Here is an 18773-nt window from a genome sequence, read left to right as displayed (position 1 = left end):
TAAGGCAGAGAAATTCATTTTCAACACTTTCAAAAATAAAGTGAAAGTTTAAAAACATAATAGGGGCCCCGTGGCCGAGTGGTTAAGTTCACGCGCTCGGCTTTGGCAGCCCAGGGTTTCACCAGTTCGGATTCTGGGTGCAGACCTAGCACCACTTGTCAAGCCATGCTGAGGCGGCATCCCACATAGCAGAACTAGAAGGACCTATAACTAGAATATACAACTATGTACTGGGGGGGGCTTTGGAAAGAAGAAAAAAATTTAAAAATTAAAGAAATAAGGGGCTGGCCCTGTGGCCGAGTGGTTAAGTTCGTGCGCTCCGCTGCAGGCAGCCCAGTGTTTCATTGGTTTGAATCCTGGGAGCGGACATGGCACTGCTCATCAAACCACGCTGAGGCGGCGTCCCACATGCCACAACTAGAAGGACCCACACCAAAGAATATACAACGATGTACTGGAGGGCTTTGGGGAGAAAAAGGAAAAAAAAATTTTTTAAATCTTAAAAAAAATTAAAGAAATAAAAAAATAAATTAAGAATTGGTATCCTCTCAAATGGACAGTCATTACAGAGGAAAAAGTATACACATGAGGTAGGTGTTATGCTTTTTTGACTGTAAATCTGATCTGATTGCTCAGTTTCTTATTCTACTTATCCATGACCCCTACAAAAACAGGATCAAGTGAGGGGATTGGAGAAATGCTGGCCCAGTTCCCTTCTCCCAAACCAGATGTAGAGGATGCCTCATCTGAGAGAGCTCTTCAAGGCCCGACCTACCTTTCTCTCTGGACAGCTGAAGTAAGACTTCTCTCTTCTCCTCCAGCTCAGCATCCAGCTGATCCTGCAACTGAGAGACTTTCTGCTGTAGCTGTTCTCCTACGAGCTCACTGCTCCAGTGAGGCTGGTTACTGCTGTCCAGCATGCTGAAAATGGGAAGCAAGTAAGGAGGGAGGGGAGAGTTGTCAGATGGATGCTCAAAGGTGTGTGATATGATGTCGTTATTACACATTTCAGCATCTCCTAGGCCTAGTTGCTCATTCATTCCCCTACATGTTTTTTCTGCCCTGCTTTATCTGTAACTGTCATTTACCAACTGCCTTGGAACTTTTGGGTCCTATCAAGGAATTCGTTAGTATCACTTCTGTTTAGGTCTCAAACATCCCATTGAGCAAAATAACCCAAGTTGTATCTATTTCCCAAGGAACTTCTTCAGTGTGATGGCTTTCTTTAGGCAGGGAACTATGTACCAAAACATTTTGAGGTCTGCTGGACTAGAAATGAGGAACAAAATGTTCCTCTTTCCCTTACTCCATTCCTTTATCTACTTTCACCAATGGCTAGTTTAGAGAATGCTTGCCTTTGAACTAGATTACAACTTACTACATTGAAGGACAGGAACTAAAGTTTTCAATAACCATACCCTGCACACCATTGTATCTAGCTGTCAGGGTAGACCCATCTTGAGTGTAAAACACACATGGCCGGTTCTTGATTATTTATACAAGTGAAGTGACATTGATAATCGAACAATTATTTTCTGCTTATGTCTTTCTGTTATTTATCATTTTAATAATTGTGGTCTAAAAACAACTTGTCTAAGCTAGTATTAAGATTTATGGGCATTTCCTGGCCATACATTATGTGATGATCCAAGAAGATAATGTTCTGAGTGATGAAGGGAAGAGGCCAATAGTAATGTTTGTCACAGGGGGTCTTCAAAGTGGATAATCCCCATACTACTTCATTTCACTGAGTTGAAAAGCATCAGTTGTTCCCAAGATACTCCCATACAACCTCCCCAATCTACCCCCTGCTGCCTTTAACTGAATCAGAAGGCACATTTAATTTTTTTAAACTTCCAAATATTTTTAATTCCAAAATTAATACATGAATGTATGCTTTTTGTGAAAAATTAAAATCATGTAGAAGTATATAGGATAAAAACGAAGGTGTCTCTTTGCCCTACTCCAATCCTTTCATCTCATTAAAAGTTTGTGGAGGGGGGCTGGCCCCGTGGTCGAGTGGTTAAGTTCGCGCACTCCGCTGTAGGCGGCCCAGTGTTTCGCTGGTTCGAATCCTGGGCGCGGACATGGCACTGCTCATCAAACCACGCTGAGGCAGCATCCCACATGCCACAACTAGAAGGACCCACAACGAAGAATGTACAACTGTGTACCGGGGGCTTTAGGGAGAAAAAGGAAAAAATAAAAATAAAATCCTTAAAAATAAAAAAAAAAAAAATTTAAAAAAAAAAAAAAAAAAAAAATTTTGGAGGGGCAGACCCGGTAGCACAGTGGTTAAGTTTGTGAGCTCCGCTTCAGCACCCAGGGTTTGTAGGTTCGGATCCCAGGTGCAGACCTAGCACCACTCATCAAGCCACACTGTGGCAGCATCCCACAAAATTTAGAGGAAGATTGGCGCAGATGTTAACTCAGCAACAATCTTCCTCAAGCAAAAAGAGGAAGATTGGCAACAGATGTTTGCTCAGGGCCAATCTTCTTCACACACACACACACACAAAAGTTTGTGGATATACACACTCATGACATAAATTAAGTCAGAGTTAACATATTCTTTTGCAACTTGATTTTTCTTTTAACAATATATCTTAGGCATATAGGTCTACCTGATTTTTAACAGCTTCATAGTATTTCATTGTGGGGATGCAACATGATTTATTTAGTCAATCCCTTATCAAAGGAAGTTTGGATGGTTTCCAATTTTTTTAATATTACTAACAATGTGGTAATTAACATTCTTATTATAGAGATATCTTTTGCACATACATAAGAGGATGTCTTCAGTTTTGATTCCAAAAAATAGAATTGCTGGCACAAAAGATATCCATGTTTAACATTTTGATAGATAGTGTCAAGTTCTCTCCCAAAAAGACTGTCAAGTTATATTCCGATTAACAGTATTGAGTACAGTTTCCCCATATCCTTATCAACACTTGGTATTATTTTTAAAATTTGGAAGGCACTTTTCTTTTTTTTTTTTTTAAAGATTGGCACCTGAGCTAACAACTGTTACCAATCTTCTTTTTTTTCCCTGCTTTTTCTCCCCAAGCTCCCCAGTACATAGTTGTATATTTTTTAGTTGTGAGTCCTTCTAGTTGTGGTATGTGGGACGCCACCTCAGCATGGCTTGATGAGCAGTGCCATGTCCACGCCTAGGATCCGAACCAGTGAAACCCTGGGCCACTGAAGCAGAGCACACGAACTTAACCACGTGGCCACGGAGCCAGCCCAGAAGGCACTTTTCTATAATTGTCTTTTATAACAAACAATCTCTGGGACCCAACCTTGGTACTCACTTTTCTAACAGTGTGTCATAATTGTCATTCAGCAACTGTCGTTCTTTTTCCAAATCTTCAATTCTCTCCTGAAACTAAGAATGACAGTAGACTGCCTGAGATAAAATTTTAAAAATCTATTGCCTTGCACAAGTTTTCCCTTTTCCATTGCAGGATGGGTCCTGGGTGGGAGGTTTTCTATGCTCCTCTCCCATGCCTATGAGGAGCTATCCAAATAGAAAGACCTGAACCAATTGAAGATGTCATGGAAACATTTATTGGAATTAATGAGGATTCTCTGAAGTAAATTTTCATGATGTCTGGGTTTCTACTGTTAGGGAAGTAGCAGAACGTTATAGTTGGGCAAAGACTTTGGAGAACAGACATAAGTCTAAAGCCCAGTTTTTCCCCTAATGGAGTAATTTTGAGCAAATTATTTAACCACTTGGAGCCTCATTTTTCTCATTTCAAAAAATGAAATGCCCATTTTGTTGCTAAGATACACTTTTTAACATCTCTGAAATGGAATGTAACTTACAATTGCTGGTATCTTTCAATTATTGTTGTTATTTACCTCCTTCAGTGTTGTCTGCAGGATGGACACGTCTTCCAGTTGGCTCTTCAAGCTCACAGCCTTCTTGCGCTCCTCCTTCAGCTCTGCCCTGAGCTCATTCACTTGGCTAAGGAGGGCATCATGGGCTGTACCCAGAATTCCCTGATTCTGGGGCAAAAGGAAAGTTGCTCTGGGGATGGCCATATCACTCAGCAGGAGTGGTCTCAAGATATCAGCAACCTTAGCCTTCCCAAGTAGATATCACAAAGAATAGCTTTGATTAATAGCACGTTGCCTTTGCACTGTAAACTGACCTTGTTTTTCACCCCAGCATTTCTCAGGAAGTATCATTTCCCTTTTGGTGTGGATTTTCCACTCTGGGAAACTGTAATTCATAATTGGAGGTTTAACTTTCCCAAGATTCAAATTAAACCCTAACTCTAAATGAAGTGTCACCTTTCACAGCTGATTTTATTTTCTAAGCTATTTGAATGCTTTTTATGTTGATGTGCTCCTCCCTCTGCACCTAGCAAAATGACATGTTAATTCTAGAAGTTAAGTGTGCGCTCTTCTGGTGTATGCCTCTGGTGAGGAACAGCTGTGGCTCGTCATGCTGGGAACTCTCCCTTAGTGACTGTTAATCACAGACATTCACCCAGCTTCACTTGCACCCCACTCACAGGGGTGAATAGGGCCAAATATTTAACAACACCAGAGAAGATTTGCAATACTTTTTTTTTTTTTTTTAAAGATTTTATTTTTTCCTTTTTCTCCCCAAAGCCCCCCGGTACATAGTTGTGTATTCTTCGTTGTGGGTTCCACTAGTTGTGGCATGTGGGACGCTGCCTCAGCGTGGTCTGACGAGCAGTGCCATGTCCGCGCCCAGGATTCGAACCGACGAAACACTGGGCCACCTGCAGCGGAGCGCGCGAACTTAACCACTGGGCCATGGGGCCAGCCCCTGCAATACTTTTTTATCTCGCCACCTCACACACGTTAGAGGAATAGTCTTAAGTGTTTTTGAGGAAATGCTATAATTCTCTCTAGCAATAGGCTGAAAAATACTATTCCAAATATTCTCAACTAGGATCTCATATTTCAATTTTTATGAAAACAGTGAAATAAGTATCTTCTGATAATATTAATAGTATCATTTGTCTTAATAGAAATTATATGACCTATTAACTTTGATTTAGTTGGCTAAATTCTGATGTTATGTTACTGGAAAATGAACATAGATTTCTTTGGGTTTGATTACTTAGAAACAAAGATTCAAGGAATCTTTATCAAGTACCTTCTGGAGCAGAGTTTCATATGCCTGAAAGAAAGAAAGAAATATTATTCTACTGATAGATCAACTTGATTTTTTTAAATTTTTATCTCTGTAATACAAATGTTTAAATATTTATTTTAAAAGACGTTATAAAAAATTCCCATGAATCAAGTCAATTTGTGTACCTGTTTACTAATTGCTGCTACTTTTCCCCTGCCCTAGCTTGCCAGGTAGTCTGTGAACATAATAGATCACACATTTCTTTAAAAAGGATAAAAAGCCATTTATTCAAATTTGCATTGCACTCGATGCAAAATTTTATGCAAAAAATATACTTATTTTCAGATTAGGTGCTATCTCTTACTCAGCTGCCTCAGAAAGGTCTCTTTCCTTTCTAAATAGAAATAGAAAAAGCAATAACCAAACTAAGGACAGCTACTATTGGTTGAGCAGTTACTATGTGTTATATGTTACTATGTGTTTCATTATCTGTTACATTGCGATCATTATATTTACTTCATATATATTATCTCATTTAATCCACAGAAAATCTGAGGGGTATGTATTATTACCTAAACTTTAAAATGAGAAACCCAAAGCTCAAAGAGCTAAGTCACTTGCTCAGAATCACATAGCTAACAAGAGGTAGGGGCAGAACTTTACTTCAGCCTGTCTGACTCCAGAGTCTGTGCTATTCACCACCATATTGTACTGCTAAGGGACTAAGAGAATGCAGATTTATTTTAGTATATGTGAAGAAAGCATGACTAGAAAGCTAAATTACTAAAGAAAAGCAAATTGTAAAAAAATTGTGGGTGATTATCCTCCATTTTAGGTCATCTCTACCACAACCACTAACTTAGGTAAGAACATTTAATTTAGAATGGCTTTCTTCCTTTTTTCCTTTAACGTAATGGAGGAATAGATGAATTAAAAAAAAATCTAATCCCACAAACACAGTAATTTACCCATACAATTTTAAATTATCTTCCTTCCCATATTTCCACATGTTTTAAGTGCTACCAAATTAACTAAATCAAAAGAATGCAGGCATATGCATAGTTCTCTACACAACAGAGGTTTGAAGGTTGGCCTTGTAAAGATGCATGTAGTCCCTATCAGAACAGAAGTGCCACGGGCAGCGCTAACTGTGGCCAATCTCAATGAATGGCACCACCCTCTTTTTAATCATCCAGCTAGAGACCCAGGAGTTCTCTTTCATTGCTCCTTTTCCCTCACTCACTCCCCTTTGGTGATGAAGTCCATTCTTCTCCTGTGGCCAATCTCAATGAATGGCACCACCCTCTTTTTAATCATCCAGCTAGAGACCCAGGAGTTCTCTTTCATTGCTCCTTTTCCCTCACTCACTCCCCTTTGGTGATGAAGTCCATTCTTCTGCTTCCTGGGCCTCTCCAGTGCAGTCCTTCTGTGGCCTCTTTCCCTGCCTCAGTGGGACCCTCTCGTGTCTCCCTTGGACCCCTGCACTAGTCTTTTACCTGATTTCTTTGTCTCCAGTCTTGTACCAGCCAACCTACCATTCACTCTGCTGCCAGATGATCTTTCCTTGTAGTTTTGTAAATTTTGAGAAGTTGAAAGTTTCAGAAAAGTATAAAGACTATAATAACAGTTATGTATAATCTGACTACCCAGAATTAATAATCATTAGTGCTTTATAGTAGTTTTTCAAAAGTATTATTTCTCTATTAAAATTTATCTCAAAAATATTTCAGACATGGAAAAAGGCAAAGTGATCTCTTTAGGGAAAAAGATTGTGTTATCAACTTGCTTAAAACCTTCCTGCAGCTCTCCATTCTCTATAGGATAAAGTCTAAATTCCTGACAAGGCTCCATGACTTGCTCCCTGAGGTTTCTCACCTCTGTTCCTTGGCCCGTAGCTCTCCTCTCCTGGAAAGCCCTCCCGTCTCTTGCATATCATTAGCACCTGCTGATCTTGCAGTATCCCAGTATTATACTTCTTTGTGATTCCTTTTTGGATCCTGCATCCACCCTCTAGTGGAGCTGACTGCTCTCTTTTGTGTCCCCCACACCCTGTATGTGGATACTTGTTTACCTCTTGTTCTCTCACTCCCGTAAGATCCTTGAAGGCAGGAGCTGTCTTACTCATCTTTCTGATCCTTGTATCCCAGTGCTTTGCATGACTCCTGGTACTTAGTAAATAATTATTCAATAAAAGAATGGTGCCCATCTATCACTTATCGATTTTCTATTCTCACCATTCAGGTATGAGTTTCTATTGTGTGGTAACGAGAAAAGAGTGTGAGCCTCGGTGCCAGAGAAACCTGGACTCAAAGCCTGCTCTGCCTCTTACTATTTTTACGACTTGAGCAAGTTACTTAGCTTCTTTGAGGCTCGGTGCCTTCATTCGTTAAATGTACTTACTTTGAGGGTTGTTCTCAGGCTTAAACAAGGTTTTGACTGTAAGTCCCTAAGACAGAGCCTAGCACATAGAGAGTGCTCAGTAAAGGCTGGTTTCCTTTCCTTTCCCTGTGACTGCTCTTGGCTTCCCAACTTAATTACATTCTGGCTGTGGCCCTTGGCTGGGCCCGTAACCCTGACACAATCAACCCCACTTAATTCCACTGTAGCAGGCAGAGATTGAGCCTTCTTCCTAAAAGAGAGATAATGGGAAGTACTGGGAAAAGAATGAACTCTGAGTTGCAAGGCTTGGATTTGAATAGCACCTATAAATTGTGTGACCTGAGACAAGTACCTCAGTTTCTCTCAGTTGTGGTCTCCCAAGTGTGAAATGGAGAAAATAATACTAATCTCTTAATTAGTTGGGTTTTTTTCCCCCAAAAAAGCACAGCTGATGATGGCAACTCACCTCTTGAACTTCTGTTAATTGTGTTTTTGTCACTACCAATAAGGTATTCCTTTCATGTAAGAGCTTCTTAAGTCGAATCAGCTCTATATTTTCCTTAATGGAAGCTCTGGAGAAAGAAGACAGTGAGGAAATATTCTGTCTTCAAAAGGACAGAGTTAAGCAACTTTTCCTCCTGACTCTGCACCAATTAAGAACATCTTCCTCTTGCCTCTTCCTTTCCGATCTCCCCCACAACACCAGAAGAAGGACATGTATGTAACCTCCAGTAAGTAATCTCCTTTCTCTCATTTCCCTTCACATCAGCTGAGATTTGATAGAGAGACCACCAAATTTAAACTCTGTGTTCTGAGAAAACATGATCGCTATTTTTAAAATTATGGTGCTCACAGTTTCCCTTAAACCTAGCAAAGTCCAGCTAGGTCTGAGACTGGTTTCCTTAGAGGAACCAGGGAGGTGTGGATATGGACGGGGGACACAAAGGAAGATCATTATTTCTACACCCAGGAGATCATGTTTTCCTTATCATTTGAAAAGTATTGGGGAGGATTTAGGCTCACTAGACTCAATCTCGGTGATTACCAGTCTTAGCTGCTTATTAGAAGCATCTGGAGAGATCTCTAAAGTTACACTACCTGAACTCCATGCCCAAATAATTGAAAGAGACTATCTGGGGTGGGCCGCAGGCATCTGTGGTTTTAAGTGCCTCCAGGTTGAAAACTTATGTCCACACAAAAACCTGCACATGTATGTTTACATCAGTTTCGTTCATAATTGCCAAAACTTGAAAGCTACCAAGATGTCCTTCAGTAGGTGAATGGACAAATAAACTCTGGTACATCCAGATAATGGAACATTATTCAGTGCTAAAAAGAGATGAGCTATCAAGCCATGAAAAGACATGGAGGAAACTTAAATGCATATTGCTAAGTGAAAGGATCCAATCTAAAAAGGGTACAGACTGTATGATTCCAACTATATAACATTCTGGAAAAAGGCAAAGTCATGGAGACAGTAAAAAGATCAGTGGTGTCAGGGGTAAGAGGGTAAGGGAGGGATGAATAGGCAGAGAACAGAGGATTTTCAGGGCAGTGAAACTATTGTGTGTGATACTAAAATGATGGATACACATCATTATGTATTGTCTAAACCCATAGAATGTACAACACAAACAGTGAACCCTAAGGTAAACTATGATCTTTGGATGATAATGATGTGTCAGTGTAGGTTCATCCACTGAAACAAATGTACCACTGTGGTGTGGGATGTTGATAGTGGAGAACGCTGTGTAGGGGGGGAAAGGGGAGTATATGGGAAATCTCTGTATTTTCTGTTCAATTTTGCTATGAACCTAAAACTGCTCTAAAAAATAAAGTCTATTTTTTAAAAAGTTCTCCAGGACTGATGTACAGTGAGGGCTAAAAATCCCTATCTAGTGATGAGGATGACATAGTTTTCCTTCCCTGAAGTGAAGGAACAAATCTTTTATGGTACATAAGCATCCTCTTGAGGTATACCCATTTCTTAACCTATGTGGGACTCCAGGTCTACTTCTCAGATTGAATTTAATCCCAAGCATTCTCTTTTCCTCTGAGATGGTGGAAAGGTGCAAATAAGAATCTCTTTTTCAGTTCATTATGGCTTGAGGCATGGAATGCCACACTCTTACCGAAGCTCTGTGGCCTTCTGAGCACACTCAAAAGAGCTTCTGTGTTCAAAATTTTCATCTTTGGACCACATTTTCTCAGGAGACTTAGGTGGTTCCTCCACTTGCATAGTATTGCTGGTCATAATGTGGGCACTGTTAGGCATGCATAGACCAATGAGTTTAGTTATAATTATGACTTTTCTGAAAAAAATTATACTGTTAGAATTAGAAACATTAAACACAAAAGAAGAAATAGAAACTGCTGTTATAGGGGTCTAGAATTGGGCTCTCACATAAAAAGAAATTGAAGGAGTCAGTAATCTTGGTGTGTGTGGAGGATAATCTTACAAAATATGGCTTTCAAGTGTCAGAAATACAAATGAATTATGACCTAAGGGATGAAAATATAAAGGGAAAGAGAGGGAATACCTTCAATTAAGGAAAGGGCCTTTATTTTCCTTTCTTTGGAAGACACAGAGATGTTTATTTTCCATTTTTAAGCAATCAAGTTGGAATTTGACCTAGAGTTGACTTTCATCTTCTCTGATTATGCAAGAAAGACTCAAAATGCCAACATTCACTTGTTCCCTAAATGATGTATTTCTAATTAAATCTGAAAGAGTAAGAGCACAGGATAAATGAAAAGAACTCACAGTTCACAGGGTTCTCTGGATATTTCACCTCTGTTTTTCTCATGTGTCTCATGTTCCTTGAAAGTGGGAGGGGCTGTGTAGCTCAGTCTGCCCCTTGGCTCTGAAAGTTTAGACAGAAGATGCAGACTCTGGCAACAGATTTCTCCAGAACGCCAAGTGCTAGAACTGGAACACCAAGTGCTGGAAGTAGGGAGCCTTGAGACCTGGGGGGAATCCCTTTATGACCACTGATCCCAGAGGAGAGGTCTTAGTCTTTACTCTTGCATAGATATGCAACTACAGATTTAATAAGTCAGCGGGACTACAGACTCTCAAGTGTGAGTATAAATGCGAAGAAGAAAGGTGCAAGCTTGGCCAGGGCAGGGACTGTGTCTAACTCTAATGCATCTTTATCTCTGTATATATCTTTTCTATAATTGGTACTCAATAATGCTGAAGTTAAACCAAATTGAAATTTAGACATTTAATTTTTGTACTCAGCTATTTTTGCAAAGATTTGGTTGGCTCAGATAGGGAGCTTGAAAATATAGGACTGTGCTAAACAAAACCTAACACTGAAACCACAGGGTGAAGACACTCCATTCCCATGGACCTAAATCAGGGATAAGTAGGCAAAGTGAAGGAAATTTACACACAGTATTTTATTTAATTCAATGTTGGATTTCATAGCAGCCAGAGACTCTTAGCCACTTGGAATACAGGAAGAGAAGAAACTGCAACTCCTCACTTACAGCCTGACCTCTAGGCCTGGCCTTCAGGAATGGGCTTTTGGAATCTCTGGAAACACAGAACTGCATGCAAAGTTTTGTCTATGTGTACGTGAATTTTTCTTGGGAGGGGATCTAGCTTTGATCATGGTTTCAATGTAGTCCATTTCCCCTAAAAGGCTAAGAATCCCAGTTTTAGAGGCATGACCACTTAGTCCAAAGTCCCAGAGTCCCAGAGTCCCAGTAGAGGGACCTGTCTTAAGATCACTACCTCTCACACCTGAGGGAGACATCAATGTTATCTTGTATCTGTTTTCCAGACTCGGGGCAGAACTTAACCAGCAAAGTTCCGGTTTCAATTGTCTGATTCTCCCTCAACAATACTTCGAGGTAAACTAAGAATTGGACCTGCCATTCCACTCAGGAGAAAAATATTTTAAGGAGGTAGAAAGGAATGAGGACAAGAGAACAAAAGGACACAATGGGGTGGTGAGCAGAATAAAGCAGTGAGCAGAAAAATGCGGCTGGCCAATCTCTCCTTCCCAGTATTTTAGCTCTGTGGGGACTTTGCCCTGAACCTCACCCGTCTTGGGTTTCTCCGGCACCTGCGCACCGGCAGTGTGAAGCTGTCTGTGTCCCACAGGGACACGAGGCTGGGGGCGGCGGGGGACAGGGGGACCGACGCGCTGGAACTGCAGCTGCAGCCCGTGCGTTAGGGGACGCTGGTGCTTGTGGGGTCGCTGCCGCCACCCTGCGCTCCAACTCTGCCTTGCGGGCTCCGAGAGCTGCTCCACCGCCGCCACCTCTGCCCTGGGGTACCGGCCCGCAGCGGTCAACCGGAGCAAGGCTGTCCTCATCCTATGGGCGAAAACAGAGCTGGTGGCACGTGTTTCTCCTTCTATGACAGTTATTATGTCTACAGTTCATTTGGTGGAAAATAATCTGAATTGATCTCTGATAAAAATTTATCTACTGTGGTCCATTATTTACACTTTTAAAAAAATTTATTTTTTGTCCCCAATACACTGTAAACTCTTTCAGGACAGGGACATCGTGGTGTCTGTCCTTGTCCAATCTGTTGCAGTGATCACACTCATCTTAATAAAAAATGTTGGAGCACTCTCAATACATATTGTGTGTATATTTATTTCCAAATCATATACATTTACTTCTGTACTAATAAATTATAGTCATTATAAAACATAAATAAAAATACTATTTTTTTAAAGAGAAGATAATGAAATATAAGTAGAAATGTTAATACGTACTTCTCCCACCCCAATAGTCTGCACACCCCTGTATATGTGCCCGACTTTAAGGATTACTCCTCTACGGTCCCTCATATACACCGACCCTTACCTATAGCGGATAGTCAACTACTATGTGTTATCTTGACCTAAACTCATGCTTTTTACCATTACCATCAGATTCTGTGGTCCCACTGCCTGCTGGTTCTGACATTTACTGACTATGTAGCCTTGGGCATGCCATTAACCTTTGTACTCAGTTTCCTCTTCTACGAATAAAGATAAAAATAGTCCCTGCGTCATTAGACTGTTAAGAGGATTCAATAAGTTAATATATGTAAAGTACTTTGAACAGTGATGGTGCATTGTAAGCACTGGAGGAGTTAGCCATTGTTAGTATATATTACTATATCCAGATAAAGAAATCAAGACATAAAATAGCTAGGTAACTTGCCCAAAGTCAGAGGGGTGGAATCCAATTTAGCCACTTCATATCTATAATCTTAGGTACTTTTTGGTTATCCACAAAGAAGCAAGAATTTTTGCCCCATGCAACCTTCTGACTTTCACCAGATTCTGCAGTTCTCACGATATAAAAGAGTCCCCAGCTCTGAAGAGTGCTGGCATACAACGGCAGCCTGCAATCCTTTAGATTCTAAATGAAGCTCTGGACCCTCCCGGGGATTACCAATGAGATAGCAAAAAGCTGCTCTTGATATTGGGGAATTGGTCTGACACAGCTAGTCCTCGTGCTGTTTGAAGATGGCCTGGAGCTCATATTGTCCTGTTGGACATAATGTCATGGAATACCAACATCACACAAGGCCACTCCGAGACCACGATAGAATGATACAAAACAAAGCCACTGCACAATTTTGTCTAAGCACAGACAAAAACAAGGTGATCGTGCCACCCACAAAATACCAAACACCCTCCTTTCCTAGTTAATACGACTGATTGCTACTTCTTTATCAGTTACGACTTTAGTCTCACTCTAGTCTACCCTCCCAGGAAGCAAGATTCATTGAGACATGCAGACACAGAGTCGCCTCTGCTTTCGGACAGTACCAAATCTGGGCAAACTTCCGGTACCTTGGACCTTCCCTTAAATCACACAAAGGAAGCCCAAATCCTCTAACACTTTCTTTCTAACACATTCTTACCGCCATGCCTTTAGTTTACCACGGTGTGCATTTTCTCAAGGTGCAACAGTAACAAACCCAACTTGCTCAGCTACAGGTGTGTTCCTCATGGTCTTTGACTGGAAGGCACTGGCAGCAATATCTTCAAAATGTGTCCTAGAGATAAACCCTGGACTTTCCCATTCTCCCCATCTGTTTATCTACCCCATCTCAGATTCCTCTCCAGGTCTACATGCAAAAGATAACACTTTTGAAAGCCAATCCCTAAGGTCGCTGTATATAGTAAATTTTGGAGTTATGAGCTTTCAGCTCTGCCACTCACTCACTAGCTGCTACCTTGGGCAAGTTACTTAACCTCTTTGTGCTTGCTTTTCCTTTTTTTTTTTTTTTTTTTTAAAGATTTTATTTTTTTTCCTTTTTCTCCCCAAAGCCCCCAGGTACATAGTTGCATATTCTTAGTTGTGGGTCCTTCTAGTTGTGGCATGTGGGACGCTGCCTCAGCATGGTTTGATGAGCAGTGCCATGTCCACGCCCAGGATTCGAACTGACGAAACACTGGGCCGCCTGCAGCGGAGCGCGCAAACTTAACCACTCGGCCACAGGGCCAGCCCCTTGCTTTTCCTTTTTTTAAAAAGACTTTATTTTTCCTTTTTCTCCCCAAAGCCCCCCAGTACATAGTTGTGTACTTTTAGTTGTGGGTCCTTCTAGTTGTGGCATGTGGGATGACCCCTCAGCATGATGAGCAGTGCCATCTCTGCACCCAGGATCCAAACCGGCGAAACCCTGGGCCGCCGAAGCAGAGCACGCGAACTTAACCACTCGGCCACGGGGCTGGCCCCATCATTTTCCTCTTAATAATACTTTTTTCATAGTATTAAGTGAGTTAATGGTATTTATATTAAGTTAGTTAATACATACAAGGCACTTATAACATGCCCACACATAGTAAATGATCAATACGATTTTTGGTTTTGTTTTGTAAATAAAAACCTTTCTCTTACTTGCCCCTGCAGCCTTTGTTCCTCTGAGATTTTGGCCATTCTCCCTGTCCCCATTCTCTCTTTGTGACCAAGGCAGACGCCTGCCCAATCTCTTGCTCTGTGGACTGAAACAGCTCTGATGGTGCTTTGTGGCCTATGGTCACAGTCTATTATGTGTTTGGCAAGAAAACAGAATAAAGCAATATTTCTTCAAAAATTATTTTTGGATTTAACCATCCTTGACATTTGAATTGTTTTTTCACGCAGACTTCTCAGGAAAACGTATTCTTTTTGGTTTAGTGTAGTATAGGCTTGGTGTAGATACAATTTTTTTTTTGAGGAAGATTAGCCATGAGCTAACATCTGCCACCAATCCTCCTCTTTCTGCTTTAGGAAGATTGGCCCTGAGCTAACATCAGTGCCCATCTTCCTCTACTTTATATGTGAGATGCCTGGGGATGTCTGCCACAGCATGACTTGATAAGTGGTGTGTAGGTCCACGTCCCGGATCCTGGCGGCGAACCCCAGGCCACGGAAGCGGAGCCCGGGAACTTAACCGCTCCGCCACTGGGCCAGCCCCTAGATACAACTTTTAAAGACTTAAGCACTCTAGGTACCTTTTGATCTCATCCTGTTGCTTCCAAGAAAGCTCCTTCACCAACAAGTGCTCTTCACGAAGACGAAACAAACTGTCCTCCAGTTCTTCCCGGCTCATCCTGCTCAAGGGTGGTTGAGTTTTCATATTCTTACCTAAAGTCCCGGGGGAGGGGAAATGGGGATTATTTTTACATGCAATTTTTTTAACCCATCAGGTCTCTCATCACGTCTTGTCCAGAGGAAATGAATCTATCTTGAGTCAAGTGTTTAAGAGGAAATTCAGGAAGTGTACGAAATGTGTACTTATGGACCTCTTTATCATTCCATTTGTCTCCTGGACATGGAATATCATTCCATATCATTCCAGCATATGACTCAATCTCCTGTCTAGAAAGTACATTCTCTTTATAAAAATATCAAATAGGGCTTTTAGTCGTCTTGATTTTTATTTTCAATCCAGTCTTCTATTTTTTCCCCTATTAGATAATTTTGGACTTGGACAAGGATTGTGCCCACATCTGTCTTCAAATCCCCAGAAAGGAAAAGGATAGAAACATTTCTGGATCACGAAGAGTTATCTCATTTGTTTTTGCGGTCTGAAGAAATTGTTCCCAAAGCTGCATCCTTGGAACAGAGCCTCTGCTTGATCTGAGAAGAGGAAACTATAGCACACTTTTGAGTGTCTTGGTGTTCACCAGCCCCGGGCCAGCTCTGATCTCATGGGAACCATCCTAAAACCCAGAGCTCAAAATACAGCTCCTTCCCTGGAAGAAAGAGAGCTCAGAACCTTAGTCTCAGAACCACCTCAGCCACCACTACTACCTCTCTAATCTATCCTTTGGAAATGATAAGTAAGTTTTTTTTTTTTTGAGGAAGATTAGCCCTGAGCTAACTGCTGCCAATCCTCCTCATTTTGCTGAGGAAGACTGGCCCTGAGCTAACATCTATGCCCATCTTCCTCTGTTGTATATGTGGGATGCCTGACACAGCATGGCATACCAAGCGGTGCCATGTCCGCACCCAGGATCTGAACCTGCCAACCCCAGGCCGCCGAAGCGGAACATGCGCACTTAACCGCTGCGCCACCAGGCCAGCCCCAACAAGTAAGTTTTTTAAGAAACAGCTTTATTGAAGTATAATCGACATGTAATACACTGACCATATTTAAAGTGTAAAATTTGATTAATTTTGACATATGTGTATACCTGTGAAACCATCACAACTAAGATAATAAGCATATCCATCACCACTGTTTCCTTGTACCTCTTTGTAATCCATTCCTCCCCACCTCATTCTAGCTCCAACTCCCACCTCTGTCCTAGACAACCACCGATATGCTTTATGTCACTATAGATTAGTTTCCATTTTCTAGAATTTTACATAGATTGAATCATACATGGTATACCTGGGTTTTTTGACCTGACTTCTTTCACTCAGAATAATTATTTTGAGATTCATCCATAGTGTTTTGTACATCAACAGTTCCTTTTGATTGCTGGTAATATTCTGTTGTATGGATATACCATAATTTATTTATCCATATACTGTTGATGGGCATTTGGACTGTTTCCAGTTTTTGGCTATTACAAATAGAGCTGCTATGAATATCTGTGTCTAAGTCTTTGTGTGGACACGTTTTCATTTCTCTGGGTAAATACATAGGAGTAAAATAGCTGGGTCATAAGATAGGTGTATGTTTAACTTTTTTAAAAAATTGCTAAACTGTTTTCCAAAGTGATTATACCATTTTATACCCAACGTCAGTGTATGAGTGTTCTAGTTTCTCTACAGCCTCACCAACACTTAGTCTTTTTAATTTTAGCCATCCTAGTGAAACCGGGGCCAACTTGCTTTAACTATATTCAGTTAGCTGTCTGTTTGCAAAAGTAGTTGCATGATGCATTACTGAAGCCCACTCTATTGATCTCTGATGCTGGGGTCATCATGGTAACAGGTGCTTAAGTTTTTCAGGAACTGAGTTGACTCCTTGTCCAGTTTAGGCCAGTTAAGACCACCGACTCATCAACTGGGTCTGTGCAGATGCCTGATAGGTGACCCTTTGACGTCAGGGGACCAAAAACTCCACCCTTGGATCTTGCTGACACTTCCAGTTTGTGAACATGTGTCCTACCAAGAGCCATGAAGCTTGACTACATTTGCACAGACCATCAATTACTTCACTTCTCCTTACCCCCATCACCTATTCCCATAGTTCAGAACATCCTGCCTCTCTATCCCACAAACATCTCTAATCCCCATTTTTGGAGAGGCGGGTTTGAGATTTATTCTCCTGTCTCCTCACTTGGCTGCCTTGTGAATAAACCATTTCTTTTCTGCGAACTCATTGTCTCAGTGATTGGCATTTCGTAGAGTGGGCAAAATGAACCTGGTTCAGTAACACTAGAGGGTATGTAGTGGCTTTAATTGTATTGATCTGCAATTTCTCTAATGACTAATGATGTTGAATACCTTTTATGTGCTTATTTACTATCCATATATCTTCTTAAATAAAGTATGTGTTCAAATCTTTTGCTCATTTTTTTATTGTTAGATTTTAAAAATCTTTTCATTATTAAATTATGAGTTCTTTATATATTCTAAATATAAGTCTTTTGATGGACATATGTTTTGCATATGTTTTTCTCCCAGTTTGTGTCTTGCCTTGGTCCCTCTAGGCAAGAAGATTCCCTACTCTCTAATTTTGAAGGACCTTTTTGTGTCAGGATTAGGAATGAGACAAGATGAAAATAGAGCAGGTAACATCACATATAATCATTGCAGCTTAAAATCATGCATATGAAGGAGAAATCTCGAGGTGAGGCAAGTCCATGGAACTCAGGGATTTGGCCAGTCTGATTCTATTCCTTCCTCCAGGGAATCATTAACCCTCAAGTCAGCCATGTCTTGGATGTCTTCCTATGGGGCTAAGACTTTCCACACAATGATTTTCTATGAATAGTCTTATTTGATTAAATGATACTGAAAGGCTTTTTCTTCAGTTAATGATAGTTTTCCCAAAGAGAAAGTTCTATATTATCTAAAGGTGTTTGGATCCCTATCTATGCTTGATCAACTTGGTCTCAAGAAGAACAGCCTGACTCCAGAAATTCCTGATTCAGGCAAGTCATCCTCCTCCTCCTTTCTTCTAGTCACCACCCTCTCCCCTCCCCCAACACAGTCCCTGCATAAAAATGATTTCATCTTTCAAAACCAAGTAAAACTCCCAAGCCTTGGGCCAGGTGCTTGGCTTCCCTTCTAGAGACCTATTTTTCCCCACCTATCTCACAGGAATCAACGAGCTTTGGCCCAGCTAGGCCGGTTAGCTGTAATTGCTGCTAGGGTTTATTTATCCTCATGTGTTATAATATAACATCTTCTAATTATTTTGTCCCCAAAGGGAAAACAATAAGTAATGTCTCTTTCCTTTCTTCATTTATTTTCTTATGATTCTTTTAATAAGGTTTTATTTTGAAACAATTTCAAAATTACAGAAAGATTGTGAGAATAATATAAAGAACTCCCCTACCTCCTTCACTCAGATTTCACAACTGTTAACTTTTACTTCATTTGTTTTATCCTATTCTCTCTCTTTCTATATATGTTACATAATATATAATATTACATATATTCTCTCTATATTACCTCTTGGTGCCATTTAAAAGTAAAAAAAAAGTGAAAAATCACCAAATGGTGATTTCTAATTCAATTTTTCCTTCTATATTTATTAGAATACTAATTCTACTAATACTAATACTACATTCTACTATAAGGTACAGATTTCCGTTCACTCCATTTATTAATTCATCTGTTTATTTATATCTGTATGATCTCATAGATT

At 40.6% G+C, this 18773-nt stretch overlaps 2 protein-coding genes across 4 annotated transcripts in view; both read right to left on the bottom strand.

Annotated features, from left to right (window-relative positions):
- Positions 1-1277, bottom strand: part of LOC103556625 (RPGR interacting protein 1) — a 38133-nt gene extending 36856 nt beyond the window's left edge. For 2 of the 3 annotated variants that reach the window (XM_070585926.1, XM_070585905.1), the window contains exon 1: positions 776-1217. In XM_070585926.1, coding sequence (XP_070442027.1) covers positions 776-1040 — 265 coding nt within the window. In that variant the 5' untranslated portion in view covers positions 1041-1217. Of the gene's footprint in view, positions 1-775 lie in introns of all 3 variants that reach the window. The other variant, XM_070585916.1, reaches the window with a different exon arrangement.
- A 2033-nt stretch (positions 1278-3310) lies between these two features.
- LOC139084567 (X-linked retinitis pigmentosa GTPase regulator-interacting protein 1-like) overlaps positions 3311-18773 on the bottom strand; it is a 40540-nt gene continuing 25077 nt past the window's right edge. Inside the window, exons 3-10 of the mRNA XM_070627665.1 lie at positions 14956-15088; positions 11553-11827; positions 10263-10362; positions 9631-9762; positions 7965-8070; positions 5141-5164; positions 3868-4014; positions 3311-3388 (exon numbers count right to left, since the gene is read on the bottom strand). Coding sequence (XP_070483766.1) covers positions 3311-3388; positions 3868-4014; positions 5141-5164; positions 7965-8070; positions 9631-9762; positions 10263-10362; positions 11553-11827; positions 14956-15088 — 995 coding nt within the window. The remainder of the gene's footprint in view (positions 3389-3867; positions 4015-5140; positions 5165-7964; positions 8071-9630; positions 9763-10262; positions 10363-11552; positions 11828-14955; positions 15089-18773) is intronic.

Source organism: Equus przewalskii, chromosome 1, assembly GCF_037783145.1.
Source record: "Equus przewalskii isolate Varuska chromosome 1, EquPr2, whole genome shotgun sequence".
NCBI lineage: Eukaryota > Metazoa > Chordata > Mammalia > Perissodactyla > Equidae > Equus > Equus przewalskii.
The sequence above is the reverse complement of the archived record's forward strand: the minus strand, read 5'-3'. Positions and strand labels throughout refer to the sequence as shown.